The sequence below is a fragment of the Pochonia chlamydosporia genome, chromosome 5 (genome assembly GCF_001653235.2).
Source record: "Pochonia chlamydosporia 170 chromosome 5, whole genome shotgun sequence".
NCBI classification, from domain to species: Eukaryota; Fungi; Ascomycota; class Sordariomycetes; order Hypocreales; family Clavicipitaceae; genus Pochonia; species Pochonia chlamydosporia.
This window is the reverse complement of record NC_035794.1, coordinates 825,542-852,632: the sequence shown is the minus strand read 5'-3', so window position 1 is coordinate 852,632 and position 27,091 is coordinate 825,542. Positions and strand designations below refer to the sequence as shown.

Below are 27,091 nucleotides of genomic sequence, written 5' to 3'. Positions count from 1 at the left end.
CGACCGTATATGTGGGGACCAGAGTCCACCATCAAAGACCGACTTCCTTTGCAGTGAGAGCACATTCAGCCAATCAACTCACCTTTATCACAGCATCAAGTGTCTTCAACACCGCTTTAGCCCTTCATTTCAAGAAAATTACCTCGAGTCTGCAAAGGTGTCATTCATAAAGCCGTAACCTACCCTCACTGTCAATTGGATGCGCATCCTCGCTGCCTCCACTGCCAGTCGACAGAGTAACATATCCAATCGACTACTCCTCATCCAAACCTAGAGTATAGCAAAGAAGCTCCAATGGCACCCGTCCTACGGGCGAGACAGAGCCTCCCCAAGGACAAATTTTCGTCGTACTTTGGCGGTCTACGCAGTCAGCCGTACAATGATCCGAATTCGACCAGGGGCGGATCACACACGTATGTAGGATGTTGGACTGTGATTTTGAGAATCATGCTGATGGGTTTAGGTTGAGGGCTATTGCGTGGAATCCGCTGGGGACGTTGGTCGCGACGGGGTCGTTGGATAAGACGCTGCGAGTTTGTATGTCCCCTTTCCCGTGATGTAAGGGAGGAGTTTTGGAGATGTACTTGGGAAGATGCTAATTCTGGTAGGGAATCCTGAGAAGCCGCATGTGAAATTCTCCACCGAGTTAAAAGGCCATGCTGCAGCTGTCGAGAAAGTAGCATTCAATCCGACCAAGGACGCGGAACTGTGTAGCGTGAGTGCAGACGGCGTCGTCAAGTTCTGGGACGTCAGAACAAAAGCATGCTTCAACGAAGTCAGAGGTCTAGGCGATGCGTTGAGTTTGATATGGGCGCCAGACGGGGAGACGTTGATTGTAGGGAACAAGGTACGTGGCATGCGAGAAATTTACAGAAGAAAGAAAGACTAATAGCCGCAGGCGGACAACATCTACGTTCTTTCGCCGCGACAGTCAACGCCCCTGTCGTCGCACCAGCAGGACATGCAGACTAACCAGATTGCATTCTGCTTCAGCGGCACCAAGATATTCCTGACTACGTCGGAGGGCCGCATCCGCATCTTGTCGTATCCGGATTTTAAGCCGTTGCTGAATTGGCCGCAGGACGGGGAGGCGGAGTACATGCTTAATGGGCATACGTCGTCTTGTCTGACGGTGGAGATGCAGCCCACGGCGAGGTATTTGGCGACGGGGGGGTCTGATTCGATTATTGCGTTGTGGGATACGACGGATTGGGTTTGTCAGAGGACGTTGACGAGGATGACGGGCCCGGTGAGGAGTATAAGTATGTTTTTTTTGTCTTTTTCCCCGTGTTATGTTTGGTTGGAAAGTGTGTTGAAAGAGTGCTAATTGTTTAGGTTTTACGTTTGATGGGAGTTATGTTGTTGGTGGGAGTGATGAAGGTATGTGCTACGCTTGACGTTTTCATGATTGGATCTTGTTGACAGCCATAGGTAATGGGCTAGAAGTGTCGCATGTGGAAACTGGTGAGCATGTTCACACGTTCAAGACGGCGGGCTCGTCGCCTGTAGTGGCGTGGGCGCCGACTCGGTATTGTTTGGCGTTTAGTGATCTCGGTGTTCTTCGGATAGTTGGCGTGGATGTAGATAGGAAGTAGGTTCTGCTGGACGAGCATGTTCTTGGCTTGACTGGACATACGGTTCCTGTATTAGACTAGAGTATCCTGAAGAGGTAGTGACTAAGAACCAGATTAAGCTGCCACCAAGAACACATCTCACACATCAGTCACACACAGTGGGTAATAACCCTGCACTCAATGTCAGTCCATGCAGAGAAGGCTGTCCGATCTCACCGACACGTGCCAGCAGCATGTCGCAGCCCAATTCATCCAGCTGATAATCAAGTTGCATACACTGTGCCGTCAGCCCGGGCAAACTCCAAACCGCTGACCAACCAGCACCAATGACGATACGACGGGACCGAGAGTGAGAGTATTTTTAGACTGCGCCTCGTGGTGAGGCAACTTGCTCTTCATCTGGGACGTGCTTGATTGTTGTAATGGATGCAGTAAACTGTGTCATAGATTGCATCAGTGATAGTGGCATGACTGCATCGTATTAGGGACTGATGATTGCCGCGACTGAGATTCTCCTACGTGTTTCAGTATGTGCTCAAGTGATATCTCAATTCGCAGATGGTAAAATGGGTACAATCGACCTTGTACAACCAATATTGGCCCTTACCCATAATGCGACGTGCCCCCATCAGACGCAACGTGGTGCATTTATGTACTGCTTATGCTCTCATTTCAAGACATATGCAACATACATCCCAGCTCAAGGCACAAAGATTAGCGAGCAAGTGTTCTGGCAAAATACAACTGCCCAACAAATGAGTTTCGCCCTGCGCCTATCAATCCTACTGGCAGATCAGATGGATGGATGGGGCGGAATTAGGGATTAAGGACCGAAAACCGCTCCGTCGACAAGCATCTACGTGTGCAGAAGCTGCCTGCTCAACCAAGCAATTTGCTTTGCTGTCCCAGATCCCAGAAGCAATGCAACACCATGGATCGACAGACTTTCCAAGATTTCACTGCAGACTTGATATAAATAGCTGAAACAGCAGAGACTGATTCTCGCTTCTGTCACTTCCTCAGAACTGAAAAGATTGCTCACTGACTATCCGTCCATCGTGACAGATGACTGCCGGCACCATGGAGGGTCGCACTGGCATGGGTCGTTCCCGGCTCCCCTTCCCGTACCCTCAATTTTGCCCATTGGACAGGTTTCGAGGGCCCGGAGTCTCCGGACAGCATCTGTCTCGTTGGCAAGATATGTCGCAGTAGCCTGTAAGGCTGGGTAAAGTAAGCAGCGGCGCACCCACCGGCTGAACCCACCGCTGCACAGGGCTTGGAACCGGCCTGAGGGATTCCCACATGGTTGTGGGAAGCGAAGGGTAGGGAAGGGGGCGAACATCCCCGATTATCGAAGCGCCGATGAACTGCTGGGGCGCGCCCTGGCTTCTCTCTTGTCGTGTAACAGCGCCTCAGGTAATACTTGGTGAATGGCAAGGAAGGGTTTGTTTTTGGTAGTTGAAGCTGTAAGGTCCTCGAGGGAAACAGGAGTAGCAGAAAAAGTTCATTCAATTCTGTAATGTCATGTAAATGTTGACAAAAAGAACTTGGCAGGTGTGCTTGTCGCGAACCCACGTCCCAGACAAAGAGCTTGGCTGTGTGTGAGTACCGCTCACCTTCCCTTCTGGTATGCCTTCGCATCTCATGCTCCGCTTATGGCATCTTTTCCCGGCAAAAGGACGCTTCATTTGAATATACATATATGAGTATTGGGAGGCCTCGTGTCAAATATATGCAGAGCCAAAATATCCTGTTTCGATTGCATGGTACCTTGGAGGCGGGTGCGTCTAGGACACCGTTTTCGTCACCCCTAGGCCTTAGTGAGAATGCTTGAGGGTTATTTGTTCATGAATTCCGCAAACTGCATACAAGAGGCATCTCATTCGAGGTATCGCAGTGGTCAACTGATCCTATGACCTCAACTTCATTAGCCGCGGCCAGCCGGTCCATGCAACGGCCGCTAAATCTCATCGATGCCAATAGAGCTCTGGTGATATACAATGTCCCACCTTCATTCACATGCCGAGAAACATCGTCTGGAACTTTCCAGTGTGAACAGACATTCTGGGGCATGAGCATATGGGGTATGGCGGGGGCCAATCAAAGGAACATGGCGCAGACATTGACAATGACAAGACAGGTGATATGTGCCCTAGTCTCGATCATCAAGCCTGTATTATTTTGACTATACCAAGGTGCAAAATGACCCTTCTGACGAAATCACTCAAAGATGTAAACCGAGGCTTGAAATATTCTTAGAGGGGGCTTGCAATGCACACCGTACGTGTCATGGCATTCAACCCTGGATCAATGATTCCAGTGGCTGCCATGCGAGCATAATGGCTTCCCTGAAAGGAAGCGATGAACTGATCAATATCAGGAAGGGGGTGGTAGCCCAGAACCAAGCCAAGACCGGCAGGGAGGGGCGGTGCAGCGTCTTGGAGATTTCATGGCTGACCCAGTGAGCAGTCCTGGGATGGAAGATCAACAAAACTTGTCCCCTGCTGTTGGCGTATTCCTCTCTGCAGGAGGCGGCATGTGGCACATGGGCGAAGGGTGGAACAACATGCGGTCTTCTGCATGTAGGCGGTACGAACAGCCGTGGCAGGATGCGAAAACGACTGGGTCAAAATGCTGTCAGCGTCGCTTCTCGCCAAGGGATTGTGAGCCAGTGAGCCGTACCTGTACTCTGCAGAGTCTGCACAGATCAAATCAGTCCAATTGTCCGGGATGCTAAACTTATGGGGGTCTAGCAACGGCGCCAAAGCCTGCCGCCTCAGCCCTTGGAGACGGTACTTTGGTTGAGAGACGCTGGTTCCACACAGGCACGACCAAGACACTCCCAGACCACTGAAGCGAACAACAAATCATTAGTAATTAGTCCAAGATGTTCATGTTGCAACGGCTGTCCCAGCTAAGAAAAGGTCTAGCACGGTCCCCCAGCCCACTGGACAGGAAAGGACAGGACAGGACAAGACAGGCAGCCGGGGGCCAGCCCAACCATGAGTCCATGACCATGTCCGCGGTCGTCCAAAAAGTGGTGCGTCGGACTTGAGGAGGACTCCGCTTTTGACTGGGCTTTTGCCAGTCTGCCTGTCTATGTATCTGGTGCTTGCTCCGATTCATCTTGTATGGGCTGCTCTCGGCTGGGGGTCAGCGTCATGCTAACCAGCACAGGATCCTCGAACATTTGGCTGACAACTTCACCTTTTCCCATCCCAACCGAGAGGCGACTTTTTTGCCTCCATCACCGTCGGCCGTCTTTCCAGTGGACATTTCGCCGATATATCTTCATATTCCGTCTCTGCGCCGTATCCCCACTGTCCGGGAGGATCCGGCCGTCCGTTCTTCAGCACTCTGTTCCGCCTGTTCGGAGTACAGAGGCACCGCCCCTCTGGCCGGAAAGGCGCATGGTAGGCAGTGAGGCGCCCTGAAAGGAGACAGAAGCAAGCGATAATTCAACCAGACGTCACACACGCCCACCACCCACGACCATGGCCGGCTCGTCTGACGATAACGGTTCTAACAGCAATGGCAACAACGGCCAGCAAGGCCATAGCCCCGGTGCAGACAATAATGCCAGCATGCGAGAGACAGCACCCGACAACTCGAGTGTTCCAAAGCCCAAGAGGCTGGCTTGTATGATTTGCCGAAAGCGCAAGCTCAAATGTGATGGAGTTCGCCCAAGCTGTAGTACATGCTCGCGATTGGGTCATTCTTGTGCCTATGATGAACAGCGAAGGAAGCGGCCCCAAGCGAGGATACGTGAAGGCACTGGAAGAGAGATTAAGTCAGTCCACTCCCCCAGGTCACTGCATCTGCAGATTCGTGTGCCCTGATGCGCTTTTGCGCGACTTCCAAGAGTGATAAATAACTGACTGTAATATCTGTGTTTAGAACAAGTCGAGACGTTATTGAAGACACAAGATCCTGTGCCAGCCACCAGCAGCCCTGGCGCAAAGGGTATGAATATGCCCATGCCTGGCGCACACAACCCCCAAACAGGGACACCGAATTTAGGCGTTGCGAATCCATCCATGGGCATGGGCGCGGACCGCGATATGGAAAATAGATGGCAGCATTTCAATGGCGAGTCCCCACAAGCTGGTGGTAACATGGAAGATTTCAACTTCAACTCGAACATGGGCATGCCGATGAACAATGTTGGCGGTGGAAATTTCACATGGGAAATGATTGGCCTTGGCCTCGAAGAGCCTCTGCCTCCCCAGGAAACCATTGATGAGCTTCATCAAGTGTATTTCGAAAAAGTCCACCCGTCCATGCCTATGATCCATCGGTATCGTTATCTAGCCGCCATGAACCTGTAAGTGCCCTAAACAATCTGATTCAGCGTCTGTCAGGTAGACTTTGACTAACAAGTTGCAAAAAGGGCGCCAAACCAGCGACCACCTGTGTGCTTACGATACGCTATGTGGACTTTGGCTTGCTCCATCACCGACAAATATTCAGATCTCAAAGATCTATTTTACCAGAGAGCTCGCAAGTATGTTGAGGCTGATTATGTGAAGGGTTATGGCGAGCACATGATTTCTGTAGCACATTGCCAAACGCATATCCTGTTGGCCGCGTATGAGATGAAGATGATGTACTTTCCTCGGGCGTGGATTAACACGGGGTCGGCCGTCCGCCTCGCTCAGATGTGAGAACCCCAATACTTCCATGGGTAAAATGAAGGAATCCAGCTGACACTTTTGCAGGATTGGCCTACATCGGCTAGACGGTACCGGACTGGACGTTAAGCAATGTCTTCCTCCTCCCAAGGACTGGACGGAGCGGGAAGAACGACGGCGAACGTTTTGGATGGCTTTCTGTGAAGACCGATATGCGAGCATCGGTACTGGATGGCCGATGACGATTGATGAACGGGACATCATGACCAAGATGCCAGCAACTGATGAAGCCTTCGACATGAGCCGACCTGAACAAACGCATACACTACAAGAATGCACCGGACCGCCAGGTGTCGGCAAGCTTTCGTCTTTTGGTGGAGTTGTTCTCATGGCTTGTCTTTTTGGGCGCAATCTCATCCACCTCCACCGACCAGATGATGACGACCTCGACCACGACCTCAACGGTCCATTCTGGAAACGGCACAGACAGATGGACAACATTCTCTTGAACACGTCGCTAGGCCTTCCCTCCCATCTCAAGCTTCCAAATGGACTGTCGAGTCCTAATGTGATCTTCACCAACATGAGCATTCACACGTCCACCATTTGCTTGCATCAAGCTGCCATTTTTAAAGCCGACAAGAACAAGCTTGCGGCTTCTGTCAGCTCAGAAAGCAAAGTGCGTTGCATTACGGCTGCAAATGAAATTGCCAGCATTATGAGAACAATTTCCCATATGGATCTGTCATCGGTGAGTTTCCACGGAGATGTGGCAACTTAAAAATTGAGTCGACTAACAGTCTTGCGTGTTTTCCCGTAGATGAATCCATTCATCTCTTTCTGCCTTTATGTGGCAGCTCGAGTTTTTGTTCAGTATCTGAAGAGCCGACCCGATGATACGCAAACAGCGGATTCATTGCGATTCCTCCTGTCGGCGATGAACGCCCTGAAACGACGAAACCCGTTGACAGAGTCCTTCTTGGTCCAGCTTGACGTAGACTTTGAGGCATTAGCTGTGCGTATTCCAAAGTTGAGAAATGCCTTCCGCGGCGGAGAAAGCGTAAGTAGAGATTCCGTGGCGCCTTCATGCGCTATCAGTAATGATATAGCTAACATTCTTTCAGCCCCATTTTGGGAGCAAGGTCGAGCATGCTGGCCCGCTTTGTTCCGACCCTGAAGGTGTGCAGGGAATCTTGGCCTATCGAGGAGAGTGCCATTTTATGAAACCACAGGGTGATGACGGCAACCCAGCTACAGGGCCAGATCTCGTTGACGGCCAGGGTGAAAACGCAGGAGGACGAACAGCAGCTTCTGGTGGTGGTTTTGGTGGTGGACAAACGTGGCTTGCGACAGACCAGACCTCAGTCCCCGTCTTAACCCCGAGTTCTGGAACCATGTACGAGAAGAACGGCTCAACGAGCGGTCATGTTTCCGGTTACGGCGAAGCAAATGGCGATGGCCATGATAGACCAGGCTCGCCGGATGCCGGCCAGTCAAATGGACCAACGCCAAACTCCAGTGGTGCTGGATCAGAGCCAAAATCGCATCTTGCACCTGGGAATATGGGTAGCGCAGGACAAGAAAATGGCTTCCACCCAAGCCCAATCTCCCCTCAACAAAACATGATGAACCAAGGGGCGCCGACAGATGCTGGCAGTCACCAGGGATTCTTTGGTGAATCTCTTACATTTTCCATGGGCCACAACATGGCTGGTCAGCAAAATGGAGGATTCGCCGTACCACAAAACTGGGGTCCAGAGATGAATGGCCAAGCGCCGCCTCCCAATATGACACCGGTAGGCGAGGGAGTCCTCCGAGCCCTTATGAATATGGGACCCATGGATGCCATGGACCTGTCGTCATGGGACTCGGGGCAAGACAATGCAATGCGAGGTTGATTGAGTGGCCTGGTGTAAAGCCCAGGGATAAGACGAAACAAAAAGCAACTTGACGTGTTTTGCGGGATTCAGAAGTTTGCGGGAATTCGAGAGTTCAGATTTTAACGATGTGGCCGGCCAGGTTGTGTTTTGGGAACCAGTGGCGGCGTAATGGGAATCAATGGCAGGCGGGAAGCTCGCGCCTTCTCCGTTTGGATATCGGCGTTCAGAACTGTGCTCTTCACAAACCTCTCTCTATTCTGTATTTTCATTTTGGCTATTACAACTGTATCATATGGACCGAGAGACATGCACATATAGCATTGTAATCTCGACCAAAGATGTTATGAACGAAATTAATGAATATGCGTCACTATTTTATCAAGTATTTAACTCTGTAGTTTGCCGAATATTTCCTTCTCTGGTGACGGTGTTCTCATGCAGCGGATTTGCAATGAACATTATGCATGTCTCGTGCACAACCTTTTATGCATATTCATTTAATCCCCTCCACCAGGATCACATGGTGGCCCGTGCGCATTGCCGCTCTCTTCCCAGGCCGCAAAGTCATATATCCGCACCCACATCCTCAGTCCAACCTAAAAGCAGCACCAGACCAGCAACAACCACAGTTTGAACCGCAAAACCTCCCTTGCAGCCCGGATGCACTACGCCCCGCTGGCGGTTTGACTATAAGTCAAGTTCACTTACACGGCTACGAAGAGCCTCTTTACGGCTCCCTCGAGTATGGCTGCTCCCGGCTCATTTCCCGGGTCGGGAGCGGGGCTGCCGGGCGTGGGGCAATTCCGTCTTGATATCGGCGTTGGATTAGATGGTTATCCTGGTCTGGATGAGGCGTATCGACAGTCGCCGAATGCTTCGTTTAGGCGGATGCCGATGCAGAGTCATCAGCATGGTGTAACTCAGGGTGCTCCTGCTTCTGCGCAGCCTGCTGGCGGAGGGCAGTTTGGTATTCTGGCTCCCACGACGATGCCTAGTGGTATCGTGGATGGTCATTTGGACGGCACGCGGCAGGTTTCTTTTGCCATGGACGGTGGCAATCCTGACTTACAGGAGGGTTTGCATACGGGGGAGAAGACGCAGGGCAAGTTGCCGGGTAAAATAGTCGTGGATCCGCCGGATTTGCAAACCTGGAGGGAGAAGCTCTTCAATGTCGATGATATGATCGTCTTGACTGATGAACAGTACGTGCCTTGCTTCCCTAAGTAACTCCTTGAGCATCTCAGTCTCCTATTCTACCTACCTGGGCATCAATATAACTAAACGTATACTAACATCTTCAGATTTGAAACCTACTTCCCCCACGTAGACAACGTCTACTCCCACCGCTCTACCCAGCGGTACAAACGCAAGCCCTTCGTCTCCCACTACTGGGACTGCCGCATGAAAGGCCGCCCACCGGGGACCCCAAAATCAGACGACCCTTCCAAAAAGAAGAGGAAGCGCAACGCCCGGGAACGTGACCTGTGTGACGTCAAGATCCGCGTCACGGAATACTTTCCCAATGCCAGCGCCTACGTCGACCGCGAGGCGGCTGAAGCAGCTGCCGCGGCCGGCGCAACACTCCCCGTCGGCCAGAGATTTTGGACAATCCAACGTGTGAACGGCAATGGCGGGAATGGGAAAGGGGACGGCGTTGCTGGCCCGCATAGACATACACTGGAGAAGAGTGATGAGATTAAGAAGAATAGTGTGCAGCGGTATGTTGCGCAGCAGGAGAGGCAGGTCAAAAAGACGCAGGTATGTTTTTGTCACTTCTGCAAACGCGTAGTATGTCTAATCTCGGTTTGTAGAAAGTGCCACAGCGACGAGCAACTGGTGCGGCTGCTACGTTGGTCAAGAAACATGTGAAAGAGCACAGTTTCAAGCTCTATTCCGCCTGCTATTGGTATATTCGCGCAAAATAAGTTCTTCATGTATCCTGGCTAACATTTCTAGCCCATTCTCTCAACGGGTCTGGATCGCCCTCGAAGCCAAAGGCCTACCCTATCAATATTGCGAAATCGATCCGTCAAAATCCTCTCTTCCGACGGCATTCACCCAAGCTAGTCCCCGTGGAAATGTCCCCGCCATCCGTCAAGACGACTGGTCTTGTCCAGAGAGCGCAGTCATTCTCGAATACGTAAGTATTGCCACATCAACCCCATGTATCACCGCTAACAAAACCCCAATCAAAACAGCTCGAAGACATGGATGCGGACACACCTCTCCTACCCTCAGATCCAAAATACAGGGCCAAATGCCGCCTATGGATAGACCATGTAACTTATTCTTCCATACTTCTTCTATTACCACGGCTAACAAGCACCAGATCAACTCCCGCATTGTCCCATCATTCTACAGCCTCCTATCCGCCCAGCAGCAACCATCCCAAAGCGAATCTACTAGCCTTCTCCAAACACACATCACTAGTCTCGTTCTGGCTGCAGATGAGCAAGGGCCGTTCTTTACGGGTTCAACACTGAGTCTGGTAGACATTCACTTTGCTCCATTTGCGATACGGTTGTCAAGGATATTGCGGCCTTTGAGGGGATGGACGGATCCCGTGCCAGGGACGAGATGGAATAGGTGGCTGGATGCGTTGGAGAAAAATGTCCATGTGAAGAGCACGACGAGTCTTGATGAGCTGTATGTTGATACGGTGGAGTTGCTTGCTCAGAGGAGAAACTTGTAATTCTGGCACAGGGGACATTGAGTCTGCGATTAGACCTCCTGTCATTAGAGTATCATGGTTGGGGAGGGAACATATCATGCATTTGGCGTTCAGGTGTAGGTATACAGTGGCAGTTCAGGCTACGGAGTTCAGGGGCATATTAAAGTCTATTGATATGTATATACAAAGGGGTATCAGATCCAAACAATCGCTAACATCATGTTGTACATGAACACATATTCGCAAACCAGAAATCCGCTCATACACTTTACTTGCGTAAAAGACTCTCAAGAAGCTGGCGACTCGTTGCGAGGATGCAGCGGCCGTCTTCGTTTCAAGTGCTCCCACTTCTCTGATACTGTGATTGTCTCGCCGTTCTGTCGAGCTCTCTCACGTCCTTCTCCCAACTCTTCCAGGTCCTTGGTCTCCAAGAATCTCTTGCCCTCGTCTTCTATCACGCGCTGCGAATCAGGGAGGTACAACCACGAAAAGATGGCGCCGACAGCGGCCACTGAACCGAAGAGCAGGAAGATGAGACCCTGTCTTGTTTCGCTCTTGTATGCGGAGTTAATGCCGTATACTACTACGACAGCTACGATACTACCTAGTTTACCAGCGGCTGCAGAGATGCCGTGGCATGTGCAGCGGTAGCAGGTCGGGAAGATTTCGGCCGGGATGATGAATGTTAATGTGTTTGCACCTAGAGCATCGGCTGTTAGGAACTCTCTTGCGCTCGAAAGGGGTTGTTTACTAGGTAGGAATGAACACTCACCAAAATTGAATACAAAATGGCAAATGGCAACAAACACGACTGTAGCTGGGGCGGCAGAAGAGCGGTGGACGCCATAGTAAACACCGCCGGTGACCATCAGGAATACCGCCAGAATAAGAAATGACGCAGTCAGCCAGTGCCGGCGAGGCAGTCGGTTGGCGAAGAAGATGAAACAAACACTTCCAGCGATGGAAGCTAGAGAGACCGTCAGCAGGTATTGCTTGGTCTGCTCAATCAAGACATCGTAAATGGTTGCGCAAGGATGTAAAACGTCCGTCTGCCAAACGGGGATGCCCGTTTTGCGCCATTGCGGAACGGTTGAATTTCCGCCAGGTATTGACGACGCCCAGCATTCCAGGTTCTCATCGATGGGCATGGGCGCTCTCGTAGCCCACATATCGGATAATGTCCTCCTGTTATCCAAAGAAAGGCCGTAGAAACTGACATCGAGGAAGAACCATGTCATGGATGTTCCAAGCAAGTAGTACCAGTTGCCATCTCTGATGAAGTAGCTGTAAAGATCTTCTTTGGAAAATTGTATTGGCATTGGCCGCGGAGATGGTTCCGGATGTACGCCATTCTGATTCTGCATCTGAAAAGAGTTGCTGAGTGCACCACCTGAAGGCGCGCCGTATACTCGTTGGGTGTTCATGATGGCCACTGCTGGTTTGTTGCGGACTTCCAGGCTGTACAGGCCACAATCAAAAAGGAAGAAGCGGAAAATGATGGCAAGAAGAGCTGGAATCGCTCCTGAGCCAATGACGATGCGCCAAATGCCGTCTACAGCCTTCCGACATTCGTCTGCATTCGCAGTATTCAGACCACATTGCATACCCTGAAGATCCTTGGAGCTGTTAAACCCAAGTAATACCCATAATCCCACCAACTGAGCCAAGGCTTGTCCAATAGGTTGCATAAGAAAGACACTCGAGAGCATTGTAGCTCGAGATTGCGTACTGGACCATTCGGATGTAATTACTGCACTGAGTGGGTATTCGGCCCCAATTCCTATTCAACAAGATTGTCAGATGCATGTCACCTAGTCTGAGCTGGACGAGGACTCGCGTACCAATTCCCATGACAAAACGCCACCAGATGAAGAGTCCCAAAAATGACAAATCCCCAACTCCACGGCTACTCGTAGCGACTCCAATGGTAGAGACTATGACCAAGACTAATTCGATGCCATACAATCGAGTACGACCAAAGTAATCGGCGAGGAATCCGAAAAGCAACTGGCCGAAGACCGAACCCAGCAATGTGAAAAGGTTGATGAGAAGACTTGGCCATTGTCCACCATCGGGATAATATACGAAAGCAACGGAGGCGAGAATAACATTGGTGGAGAACAAGTTGTAACTGTCGCGCATGTAACGGTCAGTGTAACTGGTCTTTTGTAATGGCACACCAGTTGGAGGACAAATCGTGTCTCAGAATGCTAAAAATACACATACGAGTCGGTAAGAAATCCAGAAGCCGCAACCCCCCAAATGCGTAGGTTCCAGGAGTTGAGGTCCAATTCATATCGGAGTTGGCGGCGATCCTGTGAAGGAATCAAAGGTCAGCAGCCTCCCAGTGAATGTACATGAACAGCGTGCCGGTTTTCGAACCTGAGAATCCTGCGCAGACAGTGCAGAGCTGTCAGACCCCAAGAAACCTCGATTTTTGCGCCGAGACGGCGTCAGGTCTGACGGCATGTCGTGATGGTACAACTCGGAAGCTGCCTAGCCCGGCCGAGATGAAGCTTGTAGTTGAGAAGCGCAAAACGTAGCGCTGGTGATGCAGAGCGCACATTCGGACAGCGCTTCCTTGGTGTCTTCGGTTTCGTTTTTATTCCTTGGCAGGTAAAGGCTTGGCGAAAGGCGTCGCCAGGAAAGGCTTGACGACACAGGTCATGGAGGACCGTTCCTTTTTGCTCGCATTTTTGAAGAGACGAGGATGGGAGAAGACTGGGTGTGCGACAGACGATGAATTGGGCGAACCAGGGTTACAGAGTAGTCAGACGAGTGATCGAGCAGCTGGCTGGGGTCTGGGGGCGATGGCGGTGGCAGCATCTCTGAAGACGATCCAACTTGCAGTCAAGGACAATGAACCCATCAACCAGCCAGTCCCCCAGTCACCGAACGAATTGTATTGTACTCGGTACGGAGTTCAGGACATGGTTTCCTACCTTCATGTTGTGCCAAGCTACCGGTACCGACTTGGGCTGAAGCAGCTGAGGAAATCAATGGAGAACCACAGCCCCTCTCTTCCCAGTGCAAGTATTACCTGCCCATGGATAGTCGATCGAGAGAGACATTGAGGCGGCATGCAACGCAACAACAAAGAGTGTCTGCGGGCACGTGGAGTATGGACCCTTGGGTGGTGGGGGATGCAGTGGGAGCTAACTCTTGAAGGCGTCGACTAGTCTGGAACCTGCAAGCCCCGTTTTCAAGTGGTATTGCTTGTAGTTGTGGCTTTTTTCCTCTTGTTCCCGAAGTCTGGTTAAGTGCGTCGACAAGTGCGTAGACAGGTCAAGTACTGTGCAGTATTCTGGCCCTGTTGATTGCGAGAAAGCTATTGCAATACACTTTACCAACCCTCAACTCCACAGAGGCATGATGCTCCCGGGATAGAGGTTCATTCGCTTCTGCGGGCCTGCAGTGCATTGATCTTGCTTGTGCCGAGGCTGTCGTGGACCACAGAATGATATTTCAACCCTCTCGACGCAGAAGCTGGCTGATTCTTCCAAATCAAGTTTTGTTTACGGTTGAACCAAATTCCTAGCAGCTATTGGAGATGGCGAGAAAGACGTCAAAGCTTGACATGTGTTGGCAGGCAATGTAGTCTCCGTGTCAATGCCCGATGAACCGGAGCAAGCGGATGGACAGGCTGATGATCTAGGTGGGCAATCAAGTCTGGCGCTCAACCAGGACTTGGAACCGAGCCATTACGCACTAGTGTCGCCAGCTGTTTGTGATGTGTCTCTCCGTGTGCGAAAAGGCAACTCGAAGCAGTAGCTGCTGGGACTCGGGCAGAGCCAAAGAGCGAGGCACGCAGAGGCAAAGGCCGAAAAGGTTGGGTGGCCGACCCAGACCAGAACCAGTTGACGGCTCATACAGTAACCAACCAGACTCAATGCTTGCGTGGTAGCTGCACAGAGGGTGCTCAGGCGGGCAGCGGGTTTTGGTTGTTGGGAACAGAGGTTTGGTCAGCGTCGTCGAGTCAGAGAAGGAGCGTGTTGGATGTGGGTTTTGAGTTGTGCATCGTCCAGCCCATCATGAGGTTGCGTTGAACCCCGTGCGCGGCTCTCCCGCGTTTAGTGGTACGGACCGGCTAGTCTGCCCCGCCATGATGGCCGACCTCCAGCGGCTCTTGATGGATTTGATGGATGGGCCCCCAACAATTGATTGAATGTGTCAAGTCATATCAATCAACGGCTTGGCTTCGCTCTTTGTGCTCAAGCTGGCTTGGCTCTCCACCTCTATGACAGCTGTCCCTGCCAGACACCCAGACTCCAGATGGGTTCTAAAGTTACCAGACTGTACTGTCTGGTCTGAGTTTGTTGCTCCATCCCTCCGGTTTGTGGAACATTGGAAGAGAATATGGGACAAAAACCAGGGTGCAGGGCGGCGATGAGTGTTATTCAATGTTATCTCTACTTACTTGAGGAAGTTTGACATGCATGAGGCATGTGCGGCCTAGTGCCATCTGCATCTGCTCTTTCCATATTACTGCACGGTCCAGTACCTAGGTACTTGGCTGTACTACTACCTACCTAGGTACTTACCCCATGGAATTGCCTTGTGCTCGTGCTCATGCTCATGCTCATGCTCATGCTCATGCCCCGAAGGAGCTGCAGTTGGTGCAAAATCGCATTGCTCTTGCCTTTCTGGCCCGTGGTTCACGCACAGCACCTGCCTGCCTTTATGTGAAGGCAACACGGTCGTGCTTGACAATATTGAGCCAGACTTGACATTGAACCGTTCCAAATTCCAGTCTGCAGTAGATGTCTGGTATTTAACCCTCAGTCAAGAACCCAGGTACTTGGGATACCTTTGATCGGTGCTGCTTTTATTTTGCATCTCGGCATGATGGCATCGCATCGAAACCACCTTGACACTAGCACGAAACCCTTGGCCGTGGAACCAGACGTGACATGTGCTTCCAAGATTGGACCATTCCCAGTAAGCAAGCTCTCAGGTGGTGCGTGGATCTCACACTAGATTCAATATTCCTCTCTTGATTTGCATTTCATGCCCATGTCTTTCGCTGCAGGCAGTCCGTTCCATGACGACCACTGCGCAACCTGCTCCAACTCCGATTCGCTTGTCACCGCCTTGCAGGACCCTTTTTTTGACCCAAACTATTCGCCATTTTAACCCGTGGTCAGATGGGTCGACATCGTGTGCCCATGGCTTCTCTGGCTTGTCTGTCCATGGGCCATGGCTCTGAATCAAATGCTTCTGTGGATCTCCACCCCAGCAGTCAACTATTATTATGAGCCAACTTTGCGCCAACAGACGCGGAACACGGAGCTTCGTTGCTAGTACTGTAGTGGACTTGGTGGATGGATTATGGACGCAAGACGGCCCCAATCGTCGCTGTTGTGGCCGTTGCAACAGCCACGTCTGTAATCCGGTTGGACTGGGTCGGGTCGGGTCTGGTCTGGTGCGATAACTAACGAGCATGGCATCTCGCGAACCTTTGCTCGTGCGTCGCATGGCTCAATTCCCCAATGGCCACCCATTTTGCCGGCCCAACTTAACAGCTAGCTCCATCTGGAGTCGAGAAGAGACGAAGGAGAAAAAAAGTTTACAAACAGCCTGTCGTCATCAACATTTATTTCCCTTGTTTGCTGAATCATGGTTTGTGACGGAGACGGTCCGTAGGCTTCCGAATACACCAGACTACTCCATACCCTGGCTTCTCTATTCTATCGTTAGTATTGCAGGTCAGGTTCCGCCGCGCATGGTCCTTCTGTGCCTTGTCTCTTCCCCGCTGTCCCATCGTCACTTGTTGTGACTTTGGTCATGACCTATTTTATCCCCGCGGCCGCGCTCGAGCTTGGATCGTCGTCTGTTGAACGGGGTTGCGGTATTACTTAGCAAACCAGGCCGTCGCCGGCATGGCTGCTGCCTCTTCATCCTCCGGATCCTCCTTCACCTCATCATCTCTCGGACGTCCTCCTACCTATAGCCGTTCCTATGTTAGCCCAGTAGATTCTACCTGGACACCAACGTCCGGTGTATCAACGCTGTCAGCTCCGTCGACTGGAGGCTCAGTTGCGCCCCAGACGTCCCTCCGTCCGCTGGATCTGGGGCCTCCTGGATATCAAGCGACCATGTAAGAAGAACCTATCGACACTTTGCGCACGTTTAGCACAAGTGTGCACTGCATATATCTCTTGGAAACTAACCAGCTCTCCAGAACTCTATTTCAAGATACACCAGACGAGCGCACTGTATACCTGGGACCATGGGAAGTCATCGGCTCCGAACAGAGACGAGTCTTGTGGCAATGCAGCTACCAAAACGAGCTGCTAGAACATTACTGTATGTACCCTCTGGCTAGCTTGTTAGCCTTTTGCGGACGTTGCACGTTTACGAGTCCTCCCTCGTTTCTAACTTGTATGAAACAGTGCCATCAGATATTCCGTCAGAAATACACCCACATACCCTTCACTCTCGGCATCGGCAGTATCACGATGCTTCGGACATGGAGCGCTACCTGACCTTCCCCGAGCCGCATCGTATCCGTTACATCTCAGACGAAGGGATTTGCATACATGACCAATATATTCAAGTCAGATACGAATTCACAACGGTCGATGGTTCTACTCAGTTTCAGGGTGATTTGCGTCGAAAAGACATGATCGACTTTTATGACGTGGATGTGGTATGGACTAATGTGCATGGCCGAACAGATGGCTTTGGCAAGGTCAAGGGAATTGGAGCAATTCAACGTCTCAAGATGTGGCGCGACCGATACACGACGTTTCACTCTCTGAGTGTCCTGGCAAACAAGACGGATGGTCAGTATCGCGAGTACGATGTGCACATATTTGACGGAGAACTGCGAGGTCGTGACGATCGGGCGAAACAGTTGAAGCTCAATGTTCGAAGCCGGCGAGGGAGCGCCCCTGATGAGCCACCTCAACGAAGATTCTCATTTGCTCGGGGAGTACGACCAAGAGTGCGATCAACAGGCGGCCATGTTAGTCAGAGCAGCTCAGAGTCAAGTCCGTCATCCCAACAGCCCATCGATATACGTTACCTGTCTATTCAGTTCAGCAGCCGTCAAGGTAGGTTTTTGCTGTACCGCCAGGCATGATTTAAAGCCTTTACATATTGGCGCCTAACAACAGCTTACAGATTATCGACGATTTCTGGAAATGTGGCTGTACGCTCACAGCACTGATCGAGACTTCCAAGGGGTCCCCTTTCCCCCGAATCATTTTGAATTGCCTTCACCTCAGATGCTTCCAGGTCAAGCGGTTGAGCTTGAATCTCCTGATTGGACGCGCACACTCGAGCCAGTTGCTGAGCCTCCAGATTCGGATGAGCGAGGTTGAGAAACGCTCGCCATAAGCAAAGGTATCACGAATTTTATGTCTTCAAAGCTGAAATGTCCAGCAGCTATGGAGATAACAAAACGGGAAGTTTCCACGAGCAAGTCAGATACGTAAAACAATAGGTTTTGACAAGCTGAAGAATTGGAGGACTGCCATTGGACGTTACAAACGATTCTATTGTCTGGAGTTGGCAGGTCTCGGATACGTCGGGGAGGTGGCATAACATCAGACTTACGTTCCCACTTGCAAAGCCATCGGGGTGAACTCAAAAATTCCTGGCCCCATGCTGGCATCTGCCCCTCATTCTTCACAAAGGTCATGGAAGATGGCTCTGTGCTGTGGCGTGCCCAAAAGTCGAGTCTCAATTGGACTTGACCCCACCTAACGCATGCAGCTTGACTTACATACATGTCAAGTATTGACATCACATCATACATGTTGCTGGCGCCGTCCCATAAGGTAACCACACCTCAATGGCATGACCTTCTTTTTCAATTACTTCTGTACCAAATTCGAGAGACCTTCCTGCTTTGCCTCATTCAGTCTCCTCTAGCGGGTTGGTTCTCAAACATTGTAACGCACACTTCACATTTGCGTCTGCCATGAAGATTATCCTCTCCATCAATGCTGGGTCCAGCTCAGTCAAGATATCGGCATATTCAGCAGAGAGAAATGCGAATCCGCGTCAGATTGCTGAGGCTCAAGTCAGTGGTCTAACAGCACCACCGGCAAAGTTGAAATACTCGAGATACGACAAAACCATTGTCAAAGACGGACAAGTTAGCCAAAACATTCAGGGACAAGATGGCGCTTTCTCGTTTCTCTTGGAGACACTCATCAATGACGCCGAGCTGCGAGAAATCACTTCCAAGAAGGATCTGTCAATTGCATGCCACCGAATTGTTCACGGCGGTGACTACACTGAGTCACGCACCATTACGCAAGATACATATCATCACCTCGAGGAGCTTAGCGATCTTGCACCATTACACAATGGGGCAGCTCTCGGTATTGTAGAGTCTTGTATGAAACAGCTCCCTGAGGCTACCAATATTGCTTGCTTCGACTCCCAGTTTCATACGACTATACCGCCTCATATTTGCACATATCCAATCGACCAAGAGATTGCGGAGAAAAACCGGCTGCGCAAGTATGGATTCCACGGCCTAAGCTACGCCTTCATCACTCGATCAGTTGCCGAGTTTCTCAACAAAGATGTCAGTAAACTCAACATGATTGCCCTTCATCTCGGTAGTGGCGCCAGTGCCTGTGCTATCAAAGCTGGCAAGAGTTGGGATACGAGCATGGGATTGACGCCTTTGGCGGGACTGCCGGGTGCAACTCGAAGTGGTAGCGTTGATCCTAGGTACGTCAGGACAGCAAACTCGAGACAACTGACATGAAGTATCTGTAAGACATGTAGCTAACAGTGAGCTTTAGTCTCGTCTTTCACTATGCAAGCGATGTCGGCAAACTCTCACCCGCTTCTACCGAACACCTTCACATTTCTAGAGCAGAAGAGATTCTCAATAAGCAAAGCGGGTGGAAAGCGCTGACTGGCACGACGGATTTTGGCATCATTGCAGGCTCTGATGAGCCTAAGCACAAGTTAGCTTTTGACATTTTCGTCGACCGAGTATCCGGGTTCGTCGGCAGCTACTACGTCTCTCTCGAGGGCAAGGTCGATGCACTTGTGTTTGCGGGTGGAATTGGTGAGAAGAGCGCCCGTTTTCGGGACGAAGTCGTGCGTCGTACGGGGTGTCTGGGATTTTCCGTTGATCAAAGGCGTAACTCTGCTGAACCTGCGGGAGTGGTCGAGGAGATAAGTTCAGAACAAGCACGGCACCGGGTGCTAGTTTGTCAAACGGACGAGCAGCTCGAAATGGCCAAAGCTGCTACTGACAAGGATGAGTTATGGAAGTGATTATGGAGCAACATTGAATGAAGATTTGTATGGCGTGGTAATGATGCGGTAAATTAATATGGGCTAAATCGCTCATGAATTATGAAGAGTGTTGTTGTGTAGAGGCAGAATATGAAGAGCTTCTGAGAAAGAAACCAGACCATAATAACAACAAAAGTTGCCGGCATCAGACCACGCCCCGTTTGCACGACATCAACTCCGTACTCCGTATTGCGATAGGACGTCACTCATGAGACAGACGAGGTGTTTTTCGCCGTCGATGTCACTGGGCTGCATTCACTGGTCCCATGGTCTCACTCAGTTAGTCCAATGAGTTTGCAGTGACCATTTTAAAGCAAGCAGGGCTGGGGCAAAAGCGGCCTCCAAAAGTACCAAGAGGCTGTGCAATCGGCGTCCATTGTATCATCGCTTGCTAGGCGTGAATTAGAGTACAGCACAGCAGACACGGCGTGCAGAAATGAAACAATAATTATGCCATTGCGCAATGCCCAACGACATGGGATTATCGGGCCGGACCAGACCAAAACGATTTGTCCAGGACAGGGCAGCAAACACTTGACCTTTGGTGGATTGTGATTGCCTGGGATGAACCAAGGTTGAAATCTCAAAGGGGACCAACTGCCGCCTAATAGGAGGCGCAGTCTAGATGATGCATCGGGAAAATGCCGACCGGTACTGTACCTTGATGTGTAAATTAGTTGGCTGACGATGACAGCACGGACATTGATTTGGCGCTTCGAGCCTTATTATTATATGAATTTTCCGAGTGTGGCGGAGCATAAGACATTTGTTGTTTGGAGTCATCACCAGACGGCACCAGATGGCACGGACCAGACCAGACAAGACCAGACATGACAAAAAGGAAGGAGCCAACCAGATACTGTACTGCCTTCTACAAAGGGAACCGAGCACAGGATGGCTGGGGTATGGTGCAGTGCGGAAGGAGCACCAGACATGCCAGGTTGACACAATATAAGTCAAGTTGTTGCCAAGACCAAAATCGAGTTCCATGTCCCTTGTATGCTTCTTGTAAAACGACGGCAGCAGCGACGACCCATCTCCTTACCCTACAACGACATTGACGAATGACTGATCTACATCTTGAGAATTCATAACGCTTGACGATACTCACGATTCGAGCTTGTTTCATTGCATCAATACTATACTAGCCAAGTCTGCATTGCTGTCGCAGTACGTACATACTGTTTCTGTCAGTTGGTTCCTTTTTCTGTCGCATGTGGCTCCCAATACGACTTCTAAGTCGCCGACAAGCTTTGAGGCAACTGCGTGGCGTTGCGGCTCAAGAACCATGGTCAAGTTCGGCAACGGCTTCATTTCCGGCAATTTTGATTTCTCCTGCCGATCGGGCAATGACCACGGTTTCCTTTTGGCTATTTCTTCAAGATGGATTGATAGGGAGCAAGCACTATATATGAGACCTTGGTCACGCACCTCGCCTGTACAGCCTCTTGGAGCCATGTTGTCGTCGGCGTATTCACTCACTTTTCTTCCACAAGTCCTATTCATCCAAATTCATACACAACACTGACACAAAACATGATTCTAAGTCATCACAGCTTTAGCCTCACGACGTCTGCCGTTTCATTCGCCTTCTTCGACAGTAGCCGCCCTTGCCAATGACATAGACCAACCTGCGCGACCCTCCCGACGCAATTGAAGTCAACTACTCTCCTTCGGAGTCTGTGGAGAAGAGACGAGAAACATCGCCCGCACGAGGGTCTCATCACAACTTTCTCGCTGGCGCGTTTGCCCTTGCAGGGTGAGACAGGCAATTAAATCGTGGGCGGCTGCCACCGAGCGACAGACGCTGAATTACGGAACCACGACTACGACCCAGTCTCGGTGCAACACACGAGGGACGATAAGACGTGACGAGTAATTTCTTGACGGCGGCACTGGGCTAGCGTGAATATCGCCAGCTTAGCTGAACACGCTTGCCAACCGGGATCTCACCAGAGACAACCCCAAAGGTATATCAACTACCTTGTTCAAGGGAGGCGGGCCGACGCGGACGAAAGATACGCGACCAAATTCAGAACCATGCATTCTCTCGTTCCAACCCTACTTGCAACGGCTGCGTTGGCAGGCTTTGCCGTAGCAGCACCAAAGGAAGGGCAATTAACGGCCATGGTATGGCGCTCGCCACCTATAACATGTCAAGGATGTCCTGAGGCAGTGGGAAGACTACTGAGTGCATCATCACAAAAGTTCAATGTCATATACGTAGGTCCCAATGAGAAGGTCAAAGTTACACCAAAGACCTTGAGCGAAGTGGATCTGTTTGCCTATGGAGGCGGCCCAGGTAAGTTTTGTCTTACACGCCTCTCATTTTGCTGTGCTTGCCCTATCATATTCCCTCTGGACCTGAATTGCTCCCCTTTCTTCAAAATTATGAAAAAGAGACACATGAGGATTTCATATCCCACTAAGAACACGTTGGGCGCTTGTGTTCGAGACACCAAGAACCATCATATTCACAACGCAGAAGAGTCCAAGACAAGTGCGAACCTAGCACACAAAAAAGCAAGATTCACATCGTTCCCCTTGACCCAATATCTACACAGAAAAATACTCCCGTGTGCTTCACTGACCACTCGTGCTCCACAACAGACGTAGCAAAAGCCTGGAATGAACTAAAAGATGTCGGCAGCGCAATAAAAGACTTTGTCGCCAACGGCGGCCATTACCTAGGAATCTGCCTAGGAGCCTACCTCGCCGACAATAAGCCCGGTCTGGGTATGCTCCCCGACGGTGTAGAAGTCAAGTCGGAAAAGGACCAACCCGGGGCACAAGTCACGGACGACAGAGACACCGTCATCCAAGTAAACTGGACCTTTCAATTCGACTCAAAAAACAGCAAACAGGGCCAAACCATCTCAGATCGCTGGGTATACTTCCAAGAAGGCGCATCCTTCGCCGGCCTGTCAAACGTCACAAACAGCAACCAAACGATCATTGTATCACGGTACTCCAAAACCGGCAACGTAGCCGCCACATTGATGCCCTATCGTAAAGGATGGGTCGCCCTATCTGGTATACATCCGGAAGCGTCCAAGTCATGGTGTAAGTTTAGCGTTGTCATCTCTTTGTTCCCTTGAAATTAAGTTGGCAGCGTACCACTTCCCTCTGAAAAATGCAATTGACACCTAAACACTTTGTTATGGGCTGCGTAAATGGTAAACTAACAGTGGTTGGTAGATGAGTCTGCCAAGGTCAAAAACCCAGACGGCATCAAATTCGACATTGCTTTCGACCTTGTAAATGCTGCAGTGGGCGACTCCAAAGGAACGCCTGGGAAGGACCCCGACGACAGCATGGGCACAAGACTGGCCCAACGGCCACTGGGTTTGTTGGTCACCGTGGTAGTTGCATACTTGTTAATATGAGCATTCTCATTTCAGGGATACGGCGGGACGGGATATTCATTTCATGTATTTTAAGACAGCGAGCGGTATTAAAGGGAACACAATAGGCATTTCCATTTCATTATACTCCAACCCCAAACAGATCTACAGAATCTGCATCCCTGGCAACAAGGGTCATGGATCGTACAGGAAACACACAAGGGTCTCAGATGTGAAATCGGCATCATCAGCGGTAATTTATGCGGGACACTGTTGTATCACGCAAGAGGAGCATAACTGCTTGGCAAAATGGTATCAATTCCTATACCCAAAATATCCCTCACCGCAGGCCCCAAGAGAGCACGTCGGTCAGATGCATGATAACACTTCCATGCCTAGAAGCTATATACGTCCCTAAAAAGCCGCCCAGTGTACGCAAACCCTTTTTTGTTTGGTACTTTTTCCGAAGCAACGAAAACCGCGTTGCTTGGGGAAAATTTTTTGGTGATATCTCTCTCATCTCTGATTGCATCGCGTGGCCATCGCATCTCTGTGATAAAACAATTCATAAAAAACCAAATACACATGTCTTCCCTTGGATAAACGCCGCCAAAAAAGTATGAACAGGCATCGGGTCTCCCTAGTCCATCCAGGTACTACAAACTACAACCCCTTGAGATTGTGCTTGTAACACCTCAGGTGTGTCTCTGGTGGACCAGGGAGTCGAGGTGCTTGAGAGAGGCAACGTGCAGACCTGGGGTAGTCCGCTGCCATATGAAGATGAAGTGAAACCAAATCATGAGGCGCGCTTAAGAAGCGTGTACAAGCCACCTGTATATTGTATTCCCATAACCCCCGTGTGATCGCCATGGTTCTGGATCAACACGGATAGCGCCGACAAAATAAAAAATAAAAAGCAAAAAAGAGTTCAAGTCGCAAGCCGCACCCGAAACTGGATATCAACAACGCCAGATCAAATGATGACACAGACATGGTGTCTGTGTAAGAAAAGGGTAAAGTAACGCGACCTAATCGCCGCGTCTGTTTTGACCAAGAAGGCGACTGCCGTTGAATGGCGTCATACCGTCCCCGGAGTCGGATGGAACACAATAAACAAACCAGTCCAAGATAATACTTTTGATTTTGTTTTTTGTAGTGAAAAGAATGTGCAGTCTGCCGTGCAAGCTGTAGCCATGCGCAGGATTAAGCATTACCAATAAATCGGGCCCAATTGATGAGAGCGAAGACCGTGTGCAGGAAGATTCCCTCTAACCAGTGGAAGCTTCCATGCGTTCTTTTTGCTTTCAGGATTATTGTCTGCCGCCACCTTCCTGGCAGGCAACTGCCATAGCTAGTGCGTCAAGTCCACTGCTTGGTGAACGAACTGCCGCGGGGCGGTTCAAAAGAGTAAGATTGTGGGTGCGCATGTCCCATGAGCTGGTGCTTGGTGAGGCAAGGGGTTGCGAGGAGGCGACATAAGCGTCAGACTCCCAATGCATGGCATCACGGCTTCCGACACTGCTGGTTGTGGTTGTTGAAGTGGAGGAGCGGCTGCGGCCGGCAGATGAGTTGCGGCGAGCCTCAGCAAGAGCAGCCTTTTGCGCACGCTGGCTGGCTGAGGAGCGGCTCTTGTCCTTGTAGTGGGTTTCTAGGTGCTGTTTCATGTTATCGGCGCGCGTAAACTTCTTTTGGCACCCGGGATAAGTACACTGAACGGCCTTCTCAGCGGTGTGGATCTTGGAGTGTCGAGAAGCATGGCCAGAGGTAGTAAAGGTCTTCTCGCAGCCGTGAGTATCTCTGTACCGACAAGGATAACGCTTGCCGGGGCGGTCTGCAGGTGGTGCGGAAGTAGCAGGAGTGTCATCTTCATACGATGTTGACCGGCTGCTGTCGATGTAAGCGGGGCGCTTAGGAGGCAGGTCACCGCCATACAAGGATGCTCTTGGATAGGCATAGTCGACTGAAGGAGTCAAGGGAGAAATGGGGTCATTGCTCATTTGAGAGTCGTAGGAGTCAGATCGAAGAAGTTCTGGCGTATTTGGTGATGATGAGCTGCTGCGTGGGCTGGGATATGGGCGATTGAGAGCATGGCTGGTGGGCGGTTGGAAGGCCAGGTGGTGATGCTGTTGTTGATGGTAAAGTTGAGCCTTTTCATAGCCAGGATTGCTCTCGTCGTTTAGTAATGATACGCGGCGACCCGCAGCGTTTCTAGCCTCCATTGTGTGTTGACTAGACGGGCAGTGTGGTGGAATAGTATGTTGTTGAACAGCTTAGTGGTTGCAGCCAGTGCGATGGTGTGCGAATGACGAGGGATTGCCTGCGCTCGTCGGGAAGGTGCGATCTGAGGTGTTCGAAGGCGGCGACGTCGAGGGACGGGTGCAATTGCGCGAGGGCAAATCTGCAGCAAGCGAAAAAGAGGTTATGCTGCTTTTAAGCACCTGGTCTGGAGTGCAATTGCTCAAACTATCGCTTTTCGCGTGCGGTGAAACTCGCAAAAAGCTAAGCTAAGCAAGCTGAGCTATCGAGCGGAGACTCCGAACGTTTGCCGTTGCTAGAAGCGGTGCGAAGCGGTGCGGTGCGCGACGGATCACAGTAGCGAGGCAGTAGACTTTGGGCTTGTCCAAAAAACGGCAAGCTAAATCGTCATGGAAATGTCGTCGCGACAGGAAAAAAGAGGAATCGCGACAAAAGACGTCTTTTTTGTTGTCGCAGCTGTTGGAAGCTCAGCTCAGGACCAGCCGTTGCGAAGGACAAAGAAGGTCGGTTGGTTGGTTGAGTGTTTGGTGTTTGGTTGGTTCAATGTTGGCTACACACACAACAGAGAAGCGGATCCAAGACGGAAAAGCAAAGCAAGGTAAAGCCAAAAGTAAGGCGGAAGTAAGAGTAGGGCAGAGCAGAGCAAAGTTGGAGGTGGGCTGAGGTTGACGAGGTCCCCCAAAGGTTAAAAGAAACGAGGCGTGCTCCGAAGGGGTCCAGAGGGCGGATGAGGGTGTGCCGGGCTTGGAACTGGCGTTGGAACGGAAGATGCAGGGCGTAAGAGCAGAGTCAGAGGCGACGGGGGGCGCAGTGACGTTTTCGTGACGACAAGGTCCTAGCGCAGCCAGCAAGCCCAGGAGATAAGCAAGCAAGCAAGGTGCAAAGTTATTGTCTGATCTGATCTGGTCGGGTGTGGTCTGGTCTCGTATGTATGAGTTACTATACTCGAGACGATAACCTTGTTCAAAGCGAAGGACGGTGGTGAGCGAACAATTGTCGAGGGACGCTTTGTGTGTCAAGTCCAGTCGCCAGTCGCCAGTCGCCAGTCAAGATGGATTGGATGGATGGGTGTTCAAGACTTGTTATGCAAAAAAGAAGAGTAAAGTCTGGTGGAAGCAAGAGTGAGATGAGGGAATGTGCAATGGGTCAAGTTAAAAAGAGGAGCAGACGGTCCTGGTACTCAAGAGTCGTAGAAACAAGACAAGACAAGACAAGCCAAGCCAAGCCAAGCCAAACGGATGGGATGGGATGGGATAGCATGCAATGGAGGGAGGCATCGAGTTTTGAGCAATCCGGACGTGTTGTGCATGAAACCCCATTCTCGTCCAGCACCACTTTCTTTGACACCTTGGGATCGAGGGGATCGAAGAATGACTCTCGAATGACGGCCAAGAACCCAGTCAACCTTGATTGTCAAGTCTGGTTTTGGTTCTAGCTCCAGTTCCAGTCATGGTCCTGGTTCTGG

The 27,091-nt window shown here is 50.8% G+C and overlaps 10 protein-coding genes across 10 annotated transcripts; 7 read left to right on the top strand and 3 right to left on the bottom strand.

Moving 5' to 3' along the window:
• Positions 1–294: 294 nt before the first annotated feature.
• Positions 295–1,595, top strand: VFPPC_16182 (hypothetical protein; the record flags this gene model as incomplete). Its single annotated transcript, XM_022428999.1, has 6 exons — positions 295–413; positions 464–537; positions 609–847; positions 899–1,262; positions 1,336–1,380; positions 1,432–1,595. 6 exons carry the CDS (start codon positions 295–297, stop codon positions 1,593–1,595), a joined length of 1,005 nt encoding a protein of 334 aa, XP_022284263.1.
• A 1,017-nt stretch (positions 1,596–2,612) lies between these two features.
• On the bottom strand, positions 2,613–3,653 carry VFPPC_05555 (hypothetical protein; the record flags this gene model as incomplete). Its single annotated transcript, XM_022428463.1, has 2 exons — positions 2,613–3,226; positions 3,440–3,653. The coding sequence occupies 2 exons, from the start codon at positions 3,651–3,653 to the stop codon at positions 2,613–2,615; spliced, it is 828 nt and encodes a 275-aa protein (XP_022284262.1).
• A 1,415-nt stretch (positions 3,654–5,068) lies between these two features.
• Positions 5,069–8,103, top strand: VFPPC_17973 (C6 transcription factor Prf; the record flags this gene model as incomplete). The annotated part of the gene is made up of 7 exons (XM_022429640.1): positions 5,069–5,213; positions 5,269–5,364; positions 5,472–5,898; positions 5,965–6,234; positions 6,293–6,956; positions 7,026–7,265; positions 7,330–8,103. The coding sequence occupies 7 exons, from the start codon at positions 5,069–5,071 to the stop codon at positions 8,101–8,103; spliced, it is 2,616 nt and encodes an 871-aa protein (XP_022285306.1).
• A 726-nt stretch (positions 8,104–8,829) lies between these two features.
• Positions 8,830–10,777, top strand: VFPPC_05553 (glutathione transferase; the record flags this gene model as incomplete). The annotated part of the gene is made up of 6 exons (XM_018284729.1): positions 8,830–9,287; positions 9,387–9,843; positions 9,897–9,991; positions 10,042–10,225; positions 10,284–10,364; positions 10,415–10,777. The coding sequence occupies 6 exons, from the start codon at positions 8,830–8,832 to the stop codon at positions 10,775–10,777; spliced, it is 1,638 nt and encodes a 545-aa protein (XP_018141561.1).
• A 266-nt stretch (positions 10,778–11,043) lies between these two features.
• On the bottom strand, positions 11,044–13,225 carry VFPPC_05552 (phosphate transporter; the record flags this gene model as incomplete). The annotated part of the gene is made up of 5 exons (XM_018284728.1): positions 11,044–11,456; positions 11,529–12,536; positions 12,598–12,887; positions 12,983–13,071; positions 13,139–13,225. 5 exons carry the CDS (start codon positions 13,223–13,225, stop codon positions 11,044–11,046), a joined length of 1,887 nt encoding a protein of 628 aa, XP_018141560.1.
• A 197-nt stretch (positions 13,226–13,422) lies between these two features.
• VFPPC_17974 (hypothetical protein) lies at positions 13,423–13,830 on the top strand (the record flags this gene model as incomplete). Its single annotated transcript, XM_018284727.2, has 1 exon — positions 13,423–13,830. The coding sequence occupies one exon, from the start codon at positions 13,423–13,425 to the stop codon at positions 13,828–13,830; it is 408 nt and encodes a 135-aa protein (XP_018141559.2).
• Positions 13,831–16,635: 2,805 nt separating this feature from the next.
• Positions 16,636–18,081, top strand: VFPPC_13863 (acetate kinase; the record flags this gene model as incomplete). The annotated part of the gene is made up of 4 exons (XM_018291635.1): positions 16,636–16,853; positions 16,938–17,062; positions 17,149–17,811; positions 17,882–18,081. 4 exons carry the CDS (start codon positions 16,636–16,638, stop codon positions 18,079–18,081), a joined length of 1,206 nt encoding a protein of 401 aa, XP_018141558.1.
• A 602-nt stretch (positions 18,082–18,683) lies between these two features.
• VFPPC_13862 (acetate and butyrate kinase-like protein) lies at positions 18,684–20,005 on the top strand (the record flags this gene model as incomplete). The annotated part of the gene is made up of 2 exons (XM_018291634.1): positions 18,684–19,447; positions 19,522–20,005. The coding sequence occupies 2 exons, from the start codon at positions 18,684–18,686 to the stop codon at positions 20,003–20,005; spliced, it is 1,248 nt and encodes a 415-aa protein (XP_018141557.1).
• A 2,061-nt stretch (positions 20,006–22,066) lies between these two features.
• On the top strand, positions 22,067–23,412 carry VFPPC_13861 (biotin protein ligase; the record flags this gene model as incomplete). Its single annotated transcript, XM_018291633.1, has 3 exons — positions 22,067–22,328; positions 22,637–23,089; positions 23,225–23,412. The coding sequence occupies 3 exons, from the start codon at positions 22,067–22,069 to the stop codon at positions 23,410–23,412; spliced, it is 903 nt and encodes a 300-aa protein (XP_018141556.1).
• A 1,268-nt stretch (positions 23,413–24,680) lies between these two features.
• Positions 24,681–25,589, bottom strand: VFPPC_05550 (zinc finger domain-containing protein; the record flags this gene model as incomplete). The annotated part of the gene is made up of 1 exon (XM_018284726.1): positions 24,681–25,589. One exon carries the CDS (start codon positions 25,587–25,589, stop codon positions 24,681–24,683), a length of 909 nt encoding a protein of 302 aa, XP_018141555.1.
• Positions 25,590–27,091: the final 1,502 nt, after the last annotated feature.